Raw genomic sequence first — 19,707 nt, 5'->3', positions numbered from 1 at the left:
GTTAACACCTGAATGCAAATTCTTTTTGGATTTGGTACCATAAATGTTGATTGATTGATTGATTGATTGATTGATTGATATGATAATTGGTTGATTTATTGATGATCAATCGATTGACCGGTTGATTGACTGATTGATTGATCTATTGATGATGGCTATTGGCAGAATGATTGAAAGAATTATTGATTGATCAATCAATTAATTTATTAAACAATAATTATTAATTACAACTATCAAATAATGCTTCTAGTTTCCATCCACACAATAATATTAAATTAAACATTTGTTGGACGTAGTAGGCAGATACGGCAATTTGAACCAGTTTAAAAGACACTTTTTTTAACTTGTCCAACTCAATCAAAACATTGCAAGTAAGTAGTTCTGCAAGTGGTAAATTATGGCCAGCCGTGAGCCATAGCATTGACTGCTCCCATTCATTTTTTTAACCATGGATTCTGAATTTGACAGCCTTGGGCGTTAAAGAATAAAATACAAACATACTTTTTATACCTTCATAACTCATCATGTTAAAAAAATGGCTTTCACATTTGAGAGGCATGTTTTCACGAAATGAGTGGAGAGTCACTAGGGAAGAAAAGGAGATATAGTTCATTGAACATACCAGAAAACATTGACTTTTAAACACCAAGTGAGAGGGCAATCCTGGCAAGTTATTTATCATTTTTTCAATGAATCTGGACATTAGTCAAAAATAAAGATTTGCAACTTTCCTCATTTTGTGGGAACAGGTCTCATTTGTAAATCATTGTCATGGTTATTAGCACATCCAAAAATATAATGCTTAATGCATTTTAGAATGTTCTAATGTACTAAATCACTGACTTTCCATTTAATCTTTATAATATTTCATTTACAGCTTGAAAGTGACGGGCGAGCTACCATTGAACTGAAGACAGACAATTCTTATTGGCATGCACGGTACTCAGGAAAACGTCTTCAGATCCATGTATCTGTGACAGAGGAGTCATCTGGTAAAACTGAAAGTGCTAACAACACACAGGTCATGTTTGTTAACACACCATACAGATTTAAATGGGATAATACTGTGAAATACTTCAAGAAAGGACTTCCATTTGAAGTCAAGGTAGGCATTGATAAGGCAAAATAAATTTCACCTGGGAACCAAGGGAGAACAGTGCCAGTGCATTGATTGGTCACCCCAGGTTAAATAAGAAATAAATAAATAAATAAATAAATAATAATAAATAAAATTGTTTGATTGGCGTAACATAAAATGTGAGGGTAGGTAGATCAAGACTAACTAAATCTGACTTATTTTTGAACACTAAAATGCAGGACATTGTGAGATGGTTAAAATGCATATTTCTTTATTTTCAAGTTCTTTTTAACTTCAAATCTTCATGAACGACTTTGTTCCATTTTCAGTTAATCCAGGCAATGTTATTGATAGTGTCATTGATTGTCATCATCATCATCATCATCACCAGTGCCATTGTTATTATCACCACTGTCATCGTCATGATTATCATGTCATTGTCAATGACATTGATTGTCATCATGATCATCATCATCACCACCAGTATCATCATCATCATTGTTATTATCACCAACATTATGGTCATCATTATGTCATTATCATGGTAGTCATTATCATGATCATCAACATCATCACCATCATTATCATCATTGTTATCATCATCATTATCATGTCATTGTCAATGTCATCATGATCATTGTCATCATCAGTATCATCATCATTGTTATCATTGCCATTGTCATTATGTCATTGTCAATGTCATTATCTTGGTAATTCTCATCATCATCATCATCATCATCATCATCATCATCATCATCACCACCATCATCACCATTGACGGCATCATCATTATCATCAACACCACCAACATCAACTTGTAACATTCTACATTATTATGCCACGTTATGTCAACAGATTGATGTGAAATACGCCAATGGACAACCAGGATTTAACGTACCAGTCAATGCTGTTGCTAAAGCAGAAACCCAATCAATGGGACAGATTACTGTAATATCACTGACAGACATCATGCCAAATATTGCAGGTCAATTCACTTTTACAGTTGATGTACCTGCAGATGCTATAAAAATCACAATCGAGGTAAGTTTAATTTGGTGGGTGTGAAGCAACATAATCCTTGTTTCACACCATAAATATTGATCACAAACCCTAGGAAAGACTATAATGCCTAGTTGCTCTAGCCCGGGGGTTCTCCATTTTGGTTTAGGGAGAGATGTGTGGCTCAGATTTCAAAACCATACCCCCAAAATATACAAATTTGATAAATAATAGAGGACATAAAAAATGTCTGATTTTTTATTATTTCCATTCAAAATTATGGTAAATTTGACAAATTCGGGAAACTTTTCCCAAATTCTGCTAAAGAAATTTTGCTGAAGAAGCTGCACTTTTTTCTAATTTTTGGAGAAAATTGTGAAAAAAACCCACCTCATCTCTAAAGCAATTTCCGACCGAAAGTTATACTAAAAAGGCTGAGAATACACCCCCCCCCGAATCTGCTGCACATCCCCGTACCCACCTTTACCTTTCCACCAAGACCCCCCCCCCTTATGAGCTACAGTATGTGATAGGTCAATGTGGTTTGAACTAAGTTGGAATCCATTCAATTTATGGTAGAGACAGGTATGCAAGACACACATAAGCCAAAAGATTGCAACAGGGTCAAGTGCAGATCCAGTATTGTCAATTAGGTGGCGCAGAGGTTAGAATTGCCAATATTTGGCCATGATTTTTCTAGATTTTAGCTTAATTTCCTATTGGGTAATGGGTTTTTTAGTTGAGGGGTGTGCTGGATTTTCTCCTTTGTGGATCTGCCCCTATGGGTACCTGAAAGTGTGGTTAAAGGAAACATTGTGAACTGTTACTCAACAGAATCAGGGTGTATATTATAGTTTTTACACACTTTGCAATATAATTCCTGTCACCATACTAGCAAGCCTCTTGATCAATCACATGCCAGTACACCCGCAGTATGAAAAAACACCACATAAGTTTAATTTCTAGGCCCATTAAATAGGCTATGTTATGCTTCAAATCCATTGAAAAATTAAACTAGAAGTTAATATGGTTATATTTCTATTGCAGTAACCATACATATTGATGTCATTATACTATTTGACCATGTCAACATTTTGTAACTCATTACATATTCTTCTTCATACTTGTTAATCATAATTAATGCTTGTCCTTTCTTGCCAAATCTACAATTTTACAGCTTGAAACAGCAGACAGTGGTATATCTGACATTTACAATGCGCGTACAAGTTTTGATGTGCGCCCTCAGGAACCAGCTAACGGAGGTAGTTACCTTGCAGTTCAGATACTTACCCAGAATATAGAGGTGAGTACACAATTTCTTTCTAGTTTTGTATTGTTGTTACCTTGATTAAGGAAAGCATGTCACAGTGGTTAGGGTACTTGACTACGAGGTACTCGTATATAATGTCTGGTGGTAGCTGGTAGTGACTTCGTGAGGAACAAAATCGTGTCTCTTACGGTTTTCGCTCTCCCCATGATGACACAATTAGGTAAAGCAGGAGAATGCTCCATCCTTTAGAGTGGACATTAAGCTGTTGGTAGAGTACAGTTAATCACACCAGTTTCAAGAAGAGTTTTGTCCCAATCCACCCTATTATCATGGGGCTATTCACTATTCAATTACTCTAAATGATGGACTATATCAGTTTGAGGGCACTCGTAATAAACGGACGTCTCTGATTTCAAAGACGGGTCAGTGATTTCACATACGGGGTCTGTGATATCACATACGCCGAGCTTTGTTGACAGATGGGCACTCGATGCAGCACATCGGAACGAAGCTGAGTGTATTAGAATAAGCTTTCCTATGTTTAGCAAATTTCTACCTGTGCAAAAATTATATCTATCTGTGCAAATTCTGACAAATGGTCTCGGAAAAAAAAGTGCAGGAACACACTTAGATTGCAGTGGCCAAAATCAAATGTTTTGAAGTAAAAAAATCCCAATTTTACTATCCAATTCACGAATTTGATAGTAAAATTAGCAGGCACTCAACATGCTCAACTTGGGCTGGCTACAACCCTGATAAGGCCTACACACAAAATTATTCCCACTGCGCTGGCACGTTCACCAAAATTACTAATATTGTTTGCGACTGGGTTTTGAAACTAAGGAGTATGTGATTTATGAGACGTCTCTGAAATATGATATTGTTATGTGACATGACGCTTCAAGAGTATTTGATATCAGAGACGTCTGTGAATTATCAGTGCCCCCGAACTGATATATATTTGTCTAAAAAAAAAAAGTTTGGAAGAAAAACTATTAGCTCCAATGTATGTGTATCTGGGTGGGTGTGTTTCTGTGAAGAAAATGTTAACCTTTTTCAAAAAACTGTTAACCGTTGGCTTCTTTTATTGATTTCTCCCACATGCTTTGATGGATTTAAGTGGGACATAGATACCCTGACCCTTGGGTACATTGACATGTGTGATATCAGAGATCATCTAGGGGTCACTTGAAGTCATTTTGCATATTTGTTAATTTAAAAAATAATTATGGGCCACAAACGTTTGGAGAACTGCACTACTGGCAGGAGCATATTTTACACACAGCATGATTTCATATTCTACCTGTTTAAAATATATTTTTGTTATTGTTTAATTTCAGGCTGGAAATAATATAATAGTTGAATTGAAGAAAACTGGGAATGCTGCTAGAAATACTACTTTGTACATGTTTGTAAGTTACATTGAAGATTTAATTGCTAGTAAGCAAATAATTAATACTGCTATCAATTGTGCAAATGATATGAACGATCTTTTAAAATGTTATCAAAATGCTCTTGTAAAATATATTTTGCAAAATATTTGCATGAATAATGTTATATTAGAATGTTTTGCAGCAAGTTTTCAAAAAAAATTTTAAATGTTATGAAAATGTTTATACCCTTTATATACTTTATATAACCCAACATTTATATGTTTTCTGTAAAACGTTTTTTGTTTGCTGGGTACATACTTATTAGAGGATAGTCAGTGAATTCTTATTACCGGTTCTCATTTTTAGTGTTTGAAGGTGTCAAACAACACAATTTTCAACTCTCTATAGAGCCTCTGTCATTATCAATGTGAATGGTTAAATACCAATATAAAATAATTAAAGCTCTATTCTATTGTTTTTAATATTAAGGGTCTTAAGCCTGGAATTATGGAAACTCTCGGACCTCATAACTTCTAAATTGTTGGTCTAAAGTATATAAAAGTATGAAAGTACTGTTCTATTGCTTTTAACATCAACATGTTTTATTCATACAGGTGTTAAGCAAGGGACAAATTGTTGACCACAAAACAACCTCATCTGTTGAAAATACTATTCATGTTGACCTTGATGCGACCTTTGACATGATCCCTCATGCTAGGTTACTTGCTTATTTCATTGATGAGAACAATCAAGTTGTGGCAGACTCGGTGTGGTTTGATGTGACACACGATTGCAGCAGTGATGTAAGTAGAATTTTGTTTACTTTATCTTTACATGATTTATGACATGATCATTTATACCAGACTAACTACCAAACAAGAATTGTCTTTAAAAAAGACAAAGTTCATAGATCAGGTTTACAGGCTGTATCAAAATGATTGGTACACATTGGTAATCAAAAGTATAGTCAAAAAAGGATAAAATGCTTACATTGCTTGTTTCATTTGTTTTAATTTAAGGTGGAGCTAATAAGACAAGACACCATAGACATTCACAAACCAAAAGATGAAGTACAGTTTAATATCAATGGGGTAGCTGGAACACAAGTAGGCTTGTTGGCTATTGATTCATCAGTATATCTACTAAAGGATAATGATAAGCTTACTGAAGAAAAGGTAATTTGAATATTTATTTGTGGATGTGTGTGTGTATGTGGAGAAGTGGCTGTTGTAAACACTGACAAGCGAGGACACAAACATAAGAGATATCAGTGTAAATGTGGACACACATGAACCACTGATGTCCACAGTTCATGGGTGGTATTTCTAGATTGTAAAGAGCATAAACAACATTACAAGAAATGACGATAGTTCAGTTCAGTCTGCACTTGGATAGCAGCAACTTACTCATGTCCACGGTAAGGTGAAAAAACCTCAAATTTGTGTATGTCCACTTGTGGATAGTAAGAACCCCACAGGGGTTTGACGTTACAAATGCTTGCACATAGGGTGGGTGTGCTTGTTTTGTTGTGTTCAAAATAAGTTTGTTAAGATGGCAGGGTAGTAGGTCAATGCCTATAAGGCAATGAAAAAAAAAACCTGTTCTATGGGCCCGACTGACCCAGGTTTTCCATTTTTGAGGTTTTTTATAAATTTGTTAAATGTATGTAAAATTGGCCAAAAATTTTTTGAGTTTGATGGAAATTACTGTGTTAATGTAAAATCAGATGTTTTGGGTAAAAAGCATATTAACTGAAAAAAACCTGTGCAAAATGATAGAAAAAAAATAGCAGAGTCATTTGCTAAAAATCTTTAAAAAAAACACCTGACCAACCAACCCATCTTCAAAGGTCCGTTGGCCTGTAGAACAGGATTTTTTTGGTTGTCTAAGCTAATAGTTCATCATGTATCTGCTGCAGTATAATTAAAAACTAAGCATACTAAAGAATAGTAGGGCATCTGACTAGGGACTAAGAATATGAGTATGAAACACCATACCACCAAACTCTTAGTAGTTCTTGACTTGCATATTATATATTATGATTTCAGATGTTTAAGAAAATGAATGATTATGATCTTGGCTGTGGACCTGGTGGTGGTGTAAATGCAAATTCTATTTTTATGGTAAGTATTAATGCTGCTTTTGTTTGTTTTTATGTTTGATTGTATGTTCTTGACCCAATCAAGCAAAATCAGGTCATTGTCATGAAATATGCCAACTTTCTGATTTTGACATTGTGGTAAAGACCTTTTAATCCGCTTTTAATTTGATGTAAATGCCATTCAAATGTTACATAAGATAGCCAAGTTAGAATTAAAACTTTGGGAGTAAAACAATAGAGAACCTAAGGATCTGCATTTGACAATGTTTACCTCATTTTTGCTTGATTGGTTTAAATAAATGGTCTATTCCAGTGTCAATCCATACACCCTCTATGGAAGACATGATACACATGGAGTGTGACTTTCAAATGGGGTTACCTGAATGGGTGACTCTATTTGAAATCTACACCCCCTGTGTAGGAGATTAAGGTCATGTCTTCTATATTGGGTGTATGTATTTCAACTGGAATACCCCAATACTCAAATCTTACAATGGAAATGAGAATTGTATATGATTTGAAAGACGATTTCAAATCAACCTAATGACATTTTGCACATTACTTTCATATTAGGACTCTGGTGTTACAGTCATCACAAGTGCTGATCTCGACACAGGTGTGAGGGAAGGTATGTATTTGTAACATTTATGCTACCAAGGGAGAGCGTGGCGCAATGGTTAGGGTACTTGCCTTTAGTGCATGAGGGCCCGGGTTCAATTCCCGGCAGTGGCGATTTGCTGGAATATTGACTTGGAAAAAAAAAGTCTGAAATTAATTGGCAGCCTCTGTAGATTAAATTCAGACTTCCGCTCTCCCCATGGTTCATTTAGAATTGGGTAAATGAATCGTGAAAGTACTCCGTCCTTCGGAGGGGATGTTAAGCCATCGGTCCCATGTGTAGAGAGCCATACCTGTACATGTATCTTGCAGCCAGTTTCAAAAAGAGTAGGGGGTTAATCCCTGACTGTTCCCAATCCGTCCCCACGTTCAAATGGACCCCAATGGAAATAAGCTTCAATAGAGGCTTTCTTGGGTTATCCTGGGTTGTCAAAACCCGAGCAAATCAAAAAGACTTCAAAAACATGATAGCATTAAGGGTTACTGTAATAACTGCTCAGTTATACAGAGTGTCCTAATGGCTCAATTTACAGGGTGTCCCCAATGGCTACATAAGGATGTCCCTGTATTCAATGCTATTTGTTCTTTTCTTGTGATAAATACCACTTTATAATTTTTCTAGATGAAAGCTGTGCCCAAGCCACGGCAAGGAGAAAACGAGATGTCGCTAGCCAGCTGTCCACCCAATACGAGTCGGATTCTGTACAACAGGCATTCTGTAACAGGGGTGCAAGTGAACACTGGATGAATACCACAGCATGCTCTCTTGCAGCACAAGATGAAGCAACAGCATACGGGCTGTCAATAGATGATGAGCGTATACAGGCTTTTTATAACTGCTGCATGATCGTCCATCAGGAGGGTGATCATTTGACGGAAGAGAATGAAGAGGATCATGTCAGAAGTGATTTTCCAGAGACATGGATCTTTGACCAAGTCGTAATTGAGTAAGTTTAATATATCATTTTTACTTTCTTTCACATCTTTTGATATTTTTGTAATTGTTATATTTGTGGAAAGAATAAAGAAAATAACAATGGTGTACTTTGACAGACACAAAGTAGGGGAGAGCGGGGAGTGTTCGCCCTATTTTTTTCTGACCAGCCTAGCGATGTCAATTTTAAGGTTAGGGATGACCTGATTAGCCCATGTGAAAGCCCTATGTCTTAGCTATATACGGCCACAATCCCAGAACTATAGGGCTTACAATAGCAACAGGATAGAGCAAACAAAAAGTTTTGCAAAGTGGCGAACTTGCCCATATTGGGGCAGGTTCATATATGGTGGGGTAAGTTCACCCTAATCCCCAAAAAGGTTTAAACATTGCATAACAATAACATATTCAATGCAAACATTTAGCAAGGGTATACAGGGCATTCATTCTCTTCTCGGGAGTCACTCAATTTGTTGCAGGGGTCGGGTCAGGGTGAATGTAGGGGTCCAAAGTGAGTTTAAACTTATCATTTCAAAGTTTTAGGGGCCTGAGCTTTCGATCCTAGCAGGATCTTTATCAAAGGCAGAGTGACAAAACAACACACAAACATGCATATATATAGGGACATGGACATAAAGGAAAAGGAAATTAGCAAGACAATAGAAGACATAAGTGTTTCTTGGGAAATATCAATAGGGGCAGGAAGTGGGATGTCATGAATGGAAGTAAGAGGGATAAGGATATGAATGAAGACAATGAGCTGAATAGAAATATGAAAATGAATGGCAACTACATGAACATATTACAAAATGATAGATGTAAATAGGAAATAAAAACTAAAATAATAAAGTGGAGGAAAAAAAAAAAAAAAAAAAAAAAAAAAAAAAAAAAAAATGAGGGGGGGGGCAAAATATTATGATGATGAAAAACAAGTTAGTCGTTACCCTCTTGGATGTTGAGACCGTGTGGCTGGATGGGACGAAGGCGCTTCATCCAGAATTTCTCCCTGCTGGCACGGACGGTGTCGGGCGGTTACCTAAAGACTCAATGCCCTGTAGGATCATGTCGGAGATGGAGTGGTTGGGGAGGTTAAAGTGATTACCAACAGGGGTGTCAAGCTTCTTGGTTTTGACAGTGGACCTGTGTCCATAAAACCGCTTCTTAAGTGCATTCTTAGTTTCTCCCACATACTGTATACCACAAACTCTGCAAGAAATGAGATATACTACATTAGATGTGGTGCAGGTGATGTTGCCCCTGATCCTGTGGGAGGAATTGTTGGAATTACTGGCAACAGAATCCCCTTCTTGGATATGGTCCTGGCAAACAACACACCTGGAATCACATGTGAAAGTACCCGGTTGTGTGGAAGGAATAGTATCAGAAAGTGGGGGACTTCAGCTCTCACAAGAAGATCTCTAAGATTGCGAGGACGCCTGTAGGCCAGGATGGGGCTGTCGGGAACTGCTCGTTGTAGCCGATCTGAGGTGTGAAGTGTATGGTGATTGTCATTAGGGATGCTGCGGAGAGGAGGGAGGTTAGGATGAAAAGTGACCACAAGAGGGACTCTGGTATTGGTGTCCTGGCTTCTGGGCTTCTGCTTCAGTACATCTGACCTGGGAAGAGATTTGACCTTGTTGATGGCCTGCTGCACTTTAAGTGCGCTGTGTCCCCTAGATGTAAGGTTCTTCTTGAGGTCCCTGGCATGCTGTGAGAAGTCAGAATCATTAGTACAAATGCGGCGGAGGCGGAGAGCTTGACTGTATGCTATACCACTTTTACAATGTTGGGGATGGCAACTGGAAGAGTGTAGGTACTGGTGACTGTCTGTGGGCTTGGTGTATAGATCTGTGACAAGGAGTCATTCTCCTTTCTGATGGTGACATCCAAGAAGTTGACCTGGTGGTGAGAAAGTTCAGACGTGAATTTAATAGTTCTGTGGAAAGAATTGACATGGTTAAGGAAGGTGTGAAGGCTGTCTTCTTCTCTGGTCCAGATGAAAAACACATCATCAATGTACCTCCACCAAATCCATGGACGACAAGGGGCAGCATCCAACATCTGCTCTTCAAGCCTAGACATGAAGAGGCAGGCGAACGACGGAACCATGCGGGTCCCCATCGATGTCCCAAATACCTGTAAATAGTGATCTCCCATAAAGGTGAAATTGTTCTTAGTTAGTACATGATTCATGAGAGTCTTCAGATCATCAATGGGGGACTGGTGTGGCCACTTCTAGACAGCGCTTCACAGGTAGCTGAAATTCCTTCACTGAATGGGATGTTAGTATACAAGGATGACACATCACAAGTGCCAATGATGGCAGTGCTGGGGATCTGGTCCTTGATAGCTTCAAGCTTCCTGAGAAAGTCTGGGGTGTCGTGTATGTATGACGGAGTCTGAGAAACATGGGGTTTAATGAAGTGATCAACATAGAGGGATATGTTCTCAGTGGGGGAACCATTACCGGATACAATGGGTCGACCAGGATTCCCAGGCTTGTGGATCTTGGGCAGGAGATAAAATCGAGCAGCTTTAGAATCTGTAGGAGAAAGAAATGCATGGGCTTTGTCAGTTAATTCATCACGAGCATGCATGTCATCCAGGGTGGTCTTTATCTGTTGAGAGAAAGAGTCAGTAGGATCAGAATCAACAAGAGCATAGTTAGTACGATTGTTGAGGTGCTTCATGGTCTCATCGATATACTTTTGGCGATCCATGACAACCACGGCAGATCCTTTATCAGCAGGCTTGATGATGATGTCAGTCCTGGTTCTAAGAGACTTGAGAGCCTGGCGTTCCTCACGGGGTAAGTTGTCATGTGTCCTGTGGGGAGAATTAGCAGAATTATTAACTTGGGAACTAACAACCTGCACGTATGTCTCCATGGCTGGAACCCTGTTCTTTGGAGGGACCCAACTGCTTTTCGTGCGAAAGGCTCAGGTTCAGATGCTGGCTCATCAAGGAAAAACTCCCGTGAGACGTGTCGACGATAGTATTGAGTGAGATCCTGACTGAGTTCTACCTGGTTGACCTCTGGAGGGGTGGGACAGAACTTGAGGCCTTTGGAGAGAAGATTTACTTATCATGTTTACAACTTCGGGGAGATTATGGATTAGGAAATAAACGGTGGTATGAGCAATACTGATACCACATAACTTTAAAAAAACATGCTTTTCAGTTGTTTTACCTTGTTTAATGGTATAATTATCAATATTTTGCATAATACGCGGATCATCGGGGCAGGTCCGCCCTCCAGTTTGGGGTAAGTCCGCCGGGAAGATATAGGCTAACATGCCCCATCCTCAAAGGGCTTAACGTGCCCCTTGTGCACATTTTTGTATTTTCTTAAGGGTATGCAAAATACAAATCGAATAAGGAGTTTATAACTGCATTTAATCTTTGACAAATCCCATATGTTCCCAATACAGATTTCCATTAAAACCATCTGTATTTATGTATCAATGATAATACAACATTATTAATGCAAGAAAAAGTTACGTTTTGGTGTAAATTTTTTGTTTTGGCTGCAGTTCGATGAACACGTCCCTATATATCATGTAGCTAATATGAGAAGTTTATAATAACCTTTGTCACCTAATTTTGCCATCACCAAATTCCCCGATAGCCGTAGTGCTGAGAAACAAGGGGTGGGCGAACCTACCCCTAGGGCGAACACTCCCCACTCTCCCCTACTATTGAATTTGGAAATAAATCTTATGTAATTTTCTTGTGATAGTGGATAAGTGCCAAGATACAGAACCATGGAGTGCAGAAGGGATGCAAGCCCCTTATAAAACCTGTAAAATAAGCAGGCTTATATTACTGGGTACTAGCACCCCATTCTAGTCCCCCCATGTAAAAAATGATAAATTGTGGCACACTTTTTGAATCAAAGTTTACCAGGTACATGGCAAAATAATCAAGGTATGTTGCCCTCCATGAGGGACACGCACACATGGCAGAGCAGGTACTCTTGGTAAAATCTCTTTGGCCTGAACTCAGATTAACTCATATCCTCCTACACAAAGTGCGCACTTCTTGTCCTACAAAATATTTTCCTGGACTAAAATTGATTGTCATCTTTATTCCATGCATACTTTCAGCAACTTTGGAACAGCAACATACTCCATAGCCACCCCAGACAGTGCCACCACATGGATCGTGCAAGCCATTGGCGTATCGTCCACTAATGGTATTTGTGTTGCCAAACCAGTTGAAGTGAAGGTGCAGCCAGACTTCTTCATTCAGCTTCATATGCCCCCAGCTGTTGTAAGGAATGAACAAGTGGAGATAGTGGCTACTGTGTCGAACTATTTGCAGCAGACTCTTGAAGTAAGTTTATTTTACCCTATATTGAATCATAAACCTAACCCAAACTATTTGCAGCAGACTCTTGAAGTAAGGTTATTTGACCCTATATTGAATCATAAACCTAACCCAAACTATTTGCAGCAGACTCTTGAAATACGTTTATTTTACCCTAGCCTGAATCATAAACCTAACCCAAACTATTTGCAGCAGACTCTTGAAATACGTTTATTTTACCCTAGCCTGAATCATAAACCTAACCCAAACTATTTGCAGCAGACTCTGGAAGTAAGTTTATTTTACCCTATCTTGAATCATAAACCTAACCCAAACTATTTGCAGCAGACTCTGGAAGTAAGTTTATTTTACCCTATCTTGAATCATAAACCTAACCCAAACTATTTGCAGCAGACTCTGGAAGTAAGTTTATTTTACCCTATCTTGAATCATAAACCTAACCCAAACTATTTGCAGCAGACTCTTGAAGTAAGTTTATTTTACCCTATCTTGAATCATAAACCTAACCCAAACTATTTGCAGCAGACTCTTGAAGTAAGGTTATTTTATCGTAAAGCTTTGGGCACACATTTGTAGGGGATTCTATTCTGTACTTGTGCTCTGTATAAGATATGTGAACTGACATAATTAACAGAAACAGTACCATGAGTGGACAGAATTGAAATTGTTTTTACAGTAATTTTTGGAAATCTATGGGTGAGGTATTTTTTTGAGGGAGAGGGTCAGGCATCATTATTATCTCACAAACTGGTGTTAGCATGTGTGTTTTAATAATCAAGCAAACAATCATATGGATTACACTTATATGCGAGTTACACATTTTATCAGAAGTTAGGAATCCCAGCACATGATAAAAGTGAGATCTACAGCATGATTACTTCAATACAAACCGCCCTTGTACGCATGCATGTACACTCTGCGCATTTAACTTTATGTGCGTGATTTGATTGTGTGGCAAGCGAAATTCGCACATACATCACACCAAACTTGAGGTGAATCATATTATAATATACAAGTTGTTGTAGGAAGTGTCACAAAACTAATTCTTACATTCTGTTTCCTTCTTAGGCTGACGTTACTCTCCTTGGCATCGATGGTCTATGCTCTGAGACATCACCTGGTGAATGGTCAAGTCCACGACAATTTGACATCCCGGCAGGTGATTCAGTCCTTGTCAAATTCAACGTAGTACCATTAGTGGTCGGTGAGGTCCCATTAGAGATCATGGTCACAACACCACATGGGAAGGACACTATCAGAGAAGTTATGAAAGTGGTGGTAAGTAATGCCAATACACAGGCTTTACAAATTTGAATAATTTATTTTCCACTTGCAATAATTGTGTGTTTAGGCCTAAAAACAAACTTGTTTGATTGGCATAACATAAAAAATAGGGTAGGTAGGTAGGTAGGGATTTTTCCTTGTATTAATAATTTTTTGGTAAAAGACTGCTAAATTTTACCTGTTTTCAAATACTAAAAGGCAGTGATTCACGCAGAATATCCTGACACGTTTAAAGTGCATATTTTTCTTTATTTTTATTTTATATATCTTTATTCTTTTTAACTTCAAATAGTCAAAAACTACTTTGTCCCATTTTAGAGGATTTATTATCCATATCAAATTTAAATGACCTGTTTTTTATTTTCCTCCCTCAGTATAAATAAAAATATTCAGGGTCTGCAGTATATTTAGGGTAGGCCGGGCTACACCAATCAAACTTATTTTGTGGCCTTATGTCTATGTGTATTGGGGTGCATTGTATATGTGTGTTCATGGTGGGTGTGGATAGTCCATTTCCTTTTAAGACACAAACCCCAATGTGTAATTGCTTTAGGGATTTGCCAAATCCCCCTAAAGCAATTACACATTGGGGTTTGTGTCTTATTCTCTGTGTGCATGTCTTGTGCATGTTTATCTATATATATTATCTTACATTTAATTCTAATCGTCTTTCTGTAGCCGGAAGGCATTGTTTGGAGTCACATTATCCAAATACCCCTGAATCCCACAGGGTCCAGTCATCGGGCCACTAGTTTAACTGCCTTGGACGAAAGCAACATAATGTCACTAACTCATGAAAGTAAGTACATACAATTAGTGATTCTGTTATTTCATGTTAATATTATGAAAGGAATAAACCGTATATATTGGTTTATGTAAATATAATCAAAATGTGAAGGTCTGATATTATATATAGGCAAAATACTTGATGTGCAATGGTTTAATTTTTGTGCACAAGTACATATGATTTCAGATAGATAGGTATGTGTATTTCATCATGTATCCAATGCATTAAAACTTTAACAAATATAATGCAAAAAAAAAGAGGAATTATTCCATAATTAATGATTTTTTTTTGTATTTAGATATTCCAACAGGGAGCAGCAGTGATCAGAAGGATCACATCAACATCACACTCCCTGCAGGTGCAGTTCCTGATTCAGCATCTCTTAGTGTGCAGGTCTCAGGTAAGCAAGGATGTAGCTCACCAATGTGTGGAATGTGTTGATGCCTCCACAGAGGCATTATGTTTCCTGGTTGTCACATCTGTCGGTCAGTCAGTCCATCCATCCAATCTTGTGAACATCATTTCTCGGAACTCATAAGGCATATGTGACACGTTCTGGTCCATGGGGGCCAAAGGCGGCAAATTTTAAACTGAGATAAAGGCAAAAATATGGAGTAAAAAACAAAAAAATACATAAGAAAATACACATCACAAAACCTCATAACTATAGAACTAAGTATGCTAGACCTTTGGTGTTTCCAGTATATGATAGCCTAATGTTACTACAAGGTAATAATTAAAATTACACAATTTTTAAAGATGCCTCCTTTGGCCCCCATGGAGCAGATCGTGTCACATATAGTGATTTGATTTGGTGGTGGGTGGCAATTGGCGGTCTTCAAATTCCATTATAGTTTTGTCACAAAATTGACTAATTAGGTAGCTTATTTTTGATAAATCAAAATTCATAAGCATAATATTATATTATGAACCTCCCTTCTCACCTGATGATGTTTTCAACTGTGTCACTTCCCCAGGGGCTCTCCCATGGGATCCTCTCTCTTACTCACCATACAGCTATATTATGACTCTCTCTTAATCACATCTACAATGCTGGCCATAAGTGTTGGGACGGTTTGATAGGGTAATGTAAATAAGCCCCCCACTCCCCCCGATCAATGTTGAATCCTACTTTTTTGGTCACACGCGCCTAGTGGCACCCAACATTGATTGGTGGGGAAGGGGGAGGGTTGGGGTGTTAGGAAAGGGTTTAGGCTTGTCACCAAAGAAACCTCCATTTTATCATGCTAACAATAACGGAAATAAGGCCATAATATAGTGTACGTTTTCCGTAAGTGTCCCAACACATTTTGGCCATGGTTGTATTTGAAAAGTTGAAAAAAATCATCTAATTTCAGTTTTTGCTTATAACTCAAAAAAGTAATTATGATATTGACACCAAATTTGGAGCAGTAAGAGATCCTATAATTATGCTTGACCACAAAAAATATAAATGGCTACATTTTAAATTTAGGGACTGGTCACTTAAAAAGTCTTAAAGCCATATTTTTGGCCATGTTTAAGTTCACTATTCGTCACTTTAACTGTCAAAAAGTTAGGTTTTAAAATGACAAATTATTGTTTCCACCAATTAAAATCTTATATTAAAGTTATAGAAGAAAATAAAAGTTATCACAACATCTCGTGATCAAAAACAAATAAAGGAATCGAACCCATGCACACTTGTTTTTCCAATTTAATGCTGTCTACCTCAATTGAAGTAGCGGAGTAAATCAACTTGTTAGCATTAATTTAGACTACATACAATAATGGATGAACAAGTACAGTGTGTTAGCTCAGTTGATGCTCTGCTTTTATTTGTGATCTTATTTATGAAAGAAAAATCCTACACATTTTCATTTCAACAGAAATTCAGTGATATGAGAAATTATTTATTTTAAAAAGAAAGCAAAAAAAAAATTTTTTTTTTAATACTTAGGAATTGAACTTGGACTTTTTGAGTACAAGACAGACAACTTATCAACTGAGCTAACATGTTCAAGTGACATTACGAAGTATTTTTGGGTATAAAAGCTATTACAAATGGAATAAAAGTGTTGAAACTAACCCGCTGCTTTTAGGACATGAAACGTGGCTTATTGGCTATAGAACAACGGTATTCAAGGCCTTTTCGAAGAAAATCTAGTCTTAAAGTGTAAGAAAATTTGAAACCCACGGTATACACTCGTAAACTGAATCAAGAGATAGTAGTGATTCTATTTTATTATAGTGCATACCGTGACATGAACTCAAGCATGTCCGCATTCAGTCTCGTTCCTAAAGTAAGACTAATCATGAAATTTAAATATATTGTATGGACTTTGTATTAAGGATGCGACGGTAAACCAACGAAACACCATCATGACCATACACAAATGAATGCATCCCATCGATAAACCATTGCTATAAAGTCTGATTATAGTCAATTGCTTTTATTCTAAGAATACAGTGGTATATCGTGGATTCATGGCGTTATGTTTTACAAATCGACACAATATTTTCACAACAATATGGATTACCGATATGATCATTTCAGAAATTCAACTTATTTAGCACAATATTGTCAATTTAAATATCATGATTAATTTGACACTTGTCAATAAACAAAACCATACGAACACCAGTGGTCTCCGATAGCTCAATTGGTTAGCGCGCTGGTCATCTCCAATAGACAGCGGGTTCGACTCCATCCAATTTTTTTTTATTGTTATAATTATTTCGTGACAATTTTCTTTCAAATTACTTTGCAGACGAAAAAACTCCTTTTTTCAAATAAAATGCAAAATGTCACTATTATGCGCATTTATTGTGGCTTCTTAGTATTATATACTGCGTTTGTTGTGTTATATAGGTTATGTTGTATCATGAAGATCATTCACCTTTTGTTGTAACTTATCTCTAAATCATGAACTATTATATTTACTAGTATTCATCCTTAAAATCGGCATGACCTATGCTGAATCCATGAATCACGGATACCAAAATAATGTATAATGCTTTGACCTGCTAATTTGCATCAAACAAAATGACCACAAAAATAATTAATGTTTTGCATACTAATTTAATGATTTTGGTGGTTATTTTGTTTTTATGCAAATTAGAATGTCAAAACATTACAATTATTTATAGTATCCATGATTGTTGGATTCAGCATACCCAAATTGACTTTAAAAACATAGATACCGTTTTTAACTAAAAAATGCACCTAAGACTTCTATTTCTCAGCAGGAAGTCGACTAGTCTAATAGGATATGAAGGTGAATAGTCAATGATGTTTGCTATCTTCTGAAGATGAAATTTTGATTTAGGAATTATGTGTAATGTTATAATAATTACTCTTTTTATGTGCTATGTTATTTTTCAAACGTAAGTTTCTTTGAAAGCGCTTTAATAGATTTCAGTCATAAAACGTAATTTAAGCCCACTCCTGCCGACTATAATTATATTTACACGATATACTCGTTGTAAATACCACATACGCTTTTTGATGCAAACGATGAAAATTATTAAAGTTTGTTATTTTGTCTAAAAATTAGCTTTTTTTAATTTAAGTATTAATTTTTTTCCAAAGTCACTCTTTTAAAAGACTTCAATCAATTCCTGTCAACAAATATTATGTATTTCTGGCGACTAAATCACTACTCTTTCAAAATAAAACGTCATTTTATGCAAAATACGTAGTTCGCGTAGGCTAATAATGTACAGCACGCCCTGTAAAATACATGATATTGCATATAAAAAGTGACCGTATCGTTATATCACATGAGGAAAATCCAATAGTTTTTATATAAGTGAAAAAATAAATAGTTTCTCCATTTTCATGTAAAATTTGATGAAAATCCAAGCTATGGTTGAGGAGATATGGGCCAAAAACACACATTTTAAAATTGGATTTTTGTACCTTAGAGACAATGCTGGCCATAAGTGTTGGGACGGTTTGATAGGGTAATGTAAATAAGCCCCCCACTCCCCCCGATCAATGTTGAATCCTACTTTTTTTTTTGGTCACACGCTACTAGTGGCACCCAACATTGATTGGTGGGGAAGGGGGCGGGTTGGGGTGTTAGGAAAGGGTTTAGGCTTGTCACCAAAGAGACCTCCATTTTATCACGTTAACAATAACGGAAATAAGGCCATAATATAGTGTACGTTTTCCGTAAGTGTCCCAACACATTTTGGCCATGGTTGTAGTTTACCCTAAGATGCCTGAGAAGATGACAGACTTACCTATCCCATTTTACCTAGATAGTAAATAACAGATATTTATCTCATTTTGCCACATATGCAGGAAGTGTAATGGACCGTATTGTCACAGAAGTCATTGGAGGTCACACATTGGTTTCTGATGTTGAATTACCCAGCGGTAGTAATGGAGAGGTTATTGCAGCAGCTACTGCTACCAATGTATATGTCTTAAAATACTTGAAGGAAACAGGACAGCTGACAACCAATGTGACAGAGAAACTACATCAAAATATCCAAACAGGTAAACGAGATTTGGATAAAACATGGTCAAATATCACACAAAAAAACAGTGGTGTAGCGACGCCAGGGAGTGGCAAGGAGGGCACGTGTCCAGGGCGTCACCCTTAGGGGCTGCCAAATTGACCAATTCAGAGCATCGATTCTGCGCCGTTCCAAGCGATGAAAGTCAAATAATATTTTTCATGCGCATTTCAGCATAAAATCATTTGAAAGATCATTTTAGACCGATATTCAACTTCATTATAACCAAAATTAGTGGTATGCCATATTTGTCCAAAATTGCACTGAATAGACCTTTTTCCCTACTTCCCATCATTCACTATTCCAGGGGTGTACTTCTGCCATATAATGCCTTCCAAGTACAATTTTAACCATTACTCTTTACAATAAATCTTAAAAAGTACAATAAAAGAGTGACCTGCACACAAAAGTCTTAAAGTACAAAAAAA

The 19,707-nt window shown here is 37.1% G+C and overlaps 2 protein-coding genes across 2 annotated transcripts in view; one reads left to right on the top strand and one right to left on the bottom strand.

Annotated features, from left to right (window-relative positions):
- Positions 1-19,366, top strand: part of LOC140137315 (A.superbus venom factor 1-like) — an 84,959-nt gene extending 65,593 nt beyond the window's left edge. Inside the window, exons 9-22 of the mRNA XM_072158956.1 lie at positions 878-1,105; positions 1,934-2,119; positions 3,255-3,380; positions 4,688-4,759; positions 5,335-5,523; positions 5,740-5,895; positions 6,769-6,843; positions 7,395-7,449; positions 8,062-8,386; positions 12,480-12,708; positions 13,771-13,980; positions 14,665-14,785; positions 15,072-15,173; positions 19,062-19,366. Coding sequence (XP_072015057.1) covers positions 878-1,105; positions 1,934-2,119; positions 3,255-3,380; positions 4,688-4,759; positions 5,335-5,523; positions 5,740-5,895; positions 6,769-6,843; positions 7,395-7,449; positions 8,062-8,386; positions 12,480-12,708; positions 13,771-13,980; positions 14,665-14,785; positions 15,072-15,173; positions 19,062-19,366 — 2,379 coding nt within the window. The remainder of the gene's footprint in view (positions 1-877; positions 1,106-1,933; positions 2,120-3,254; positions 3,381-4,687; positions 4,760-5,334; positions 5,524-5,739; positions 5,896-6,768; positions 6,844-7,394; positions 7,450-8,061; positions 8,387-12,479; positions 12,709-13,770; positions 13,981-14,664; positions 14,786-15,071; positions 15,174-19,061) is intronic.
- On the bottom strand, positions 9,314-11,292 carry LOC140138277 (uncharacterized). Its single transcript, XM_072160190.1, is given in 4 exon segments — positions 9,314-9,379; positions 9,782-10,233; positions 10,236-10,583; positions 10,586-11,292. Coding segments are annotated over 4 exon segments (1,542 nt in total). The 5' UTR covers positions 11,262-11,292.
- Positions 19,367-19,707: the final 341 nt, after the last annotated feature.

This window comes from Amphiura filiformis, chromosome 17, assembly GCF_039555335.1.
Source record: "Amphiura filiformis chromosome 17, Afil_fr2py, whole genome shotgun sequence".
NCBI lineage: Eukaryota > Metazoa > Echinodermata > Ophiuroidea > Amphilepidida > Amphiuridae > Amphiura > Amphiura filiformis.
Note: the sequence above shows the minus strand (reverse complement) of the source record. Positions and strands in the feature narration are given on the sequence as shown.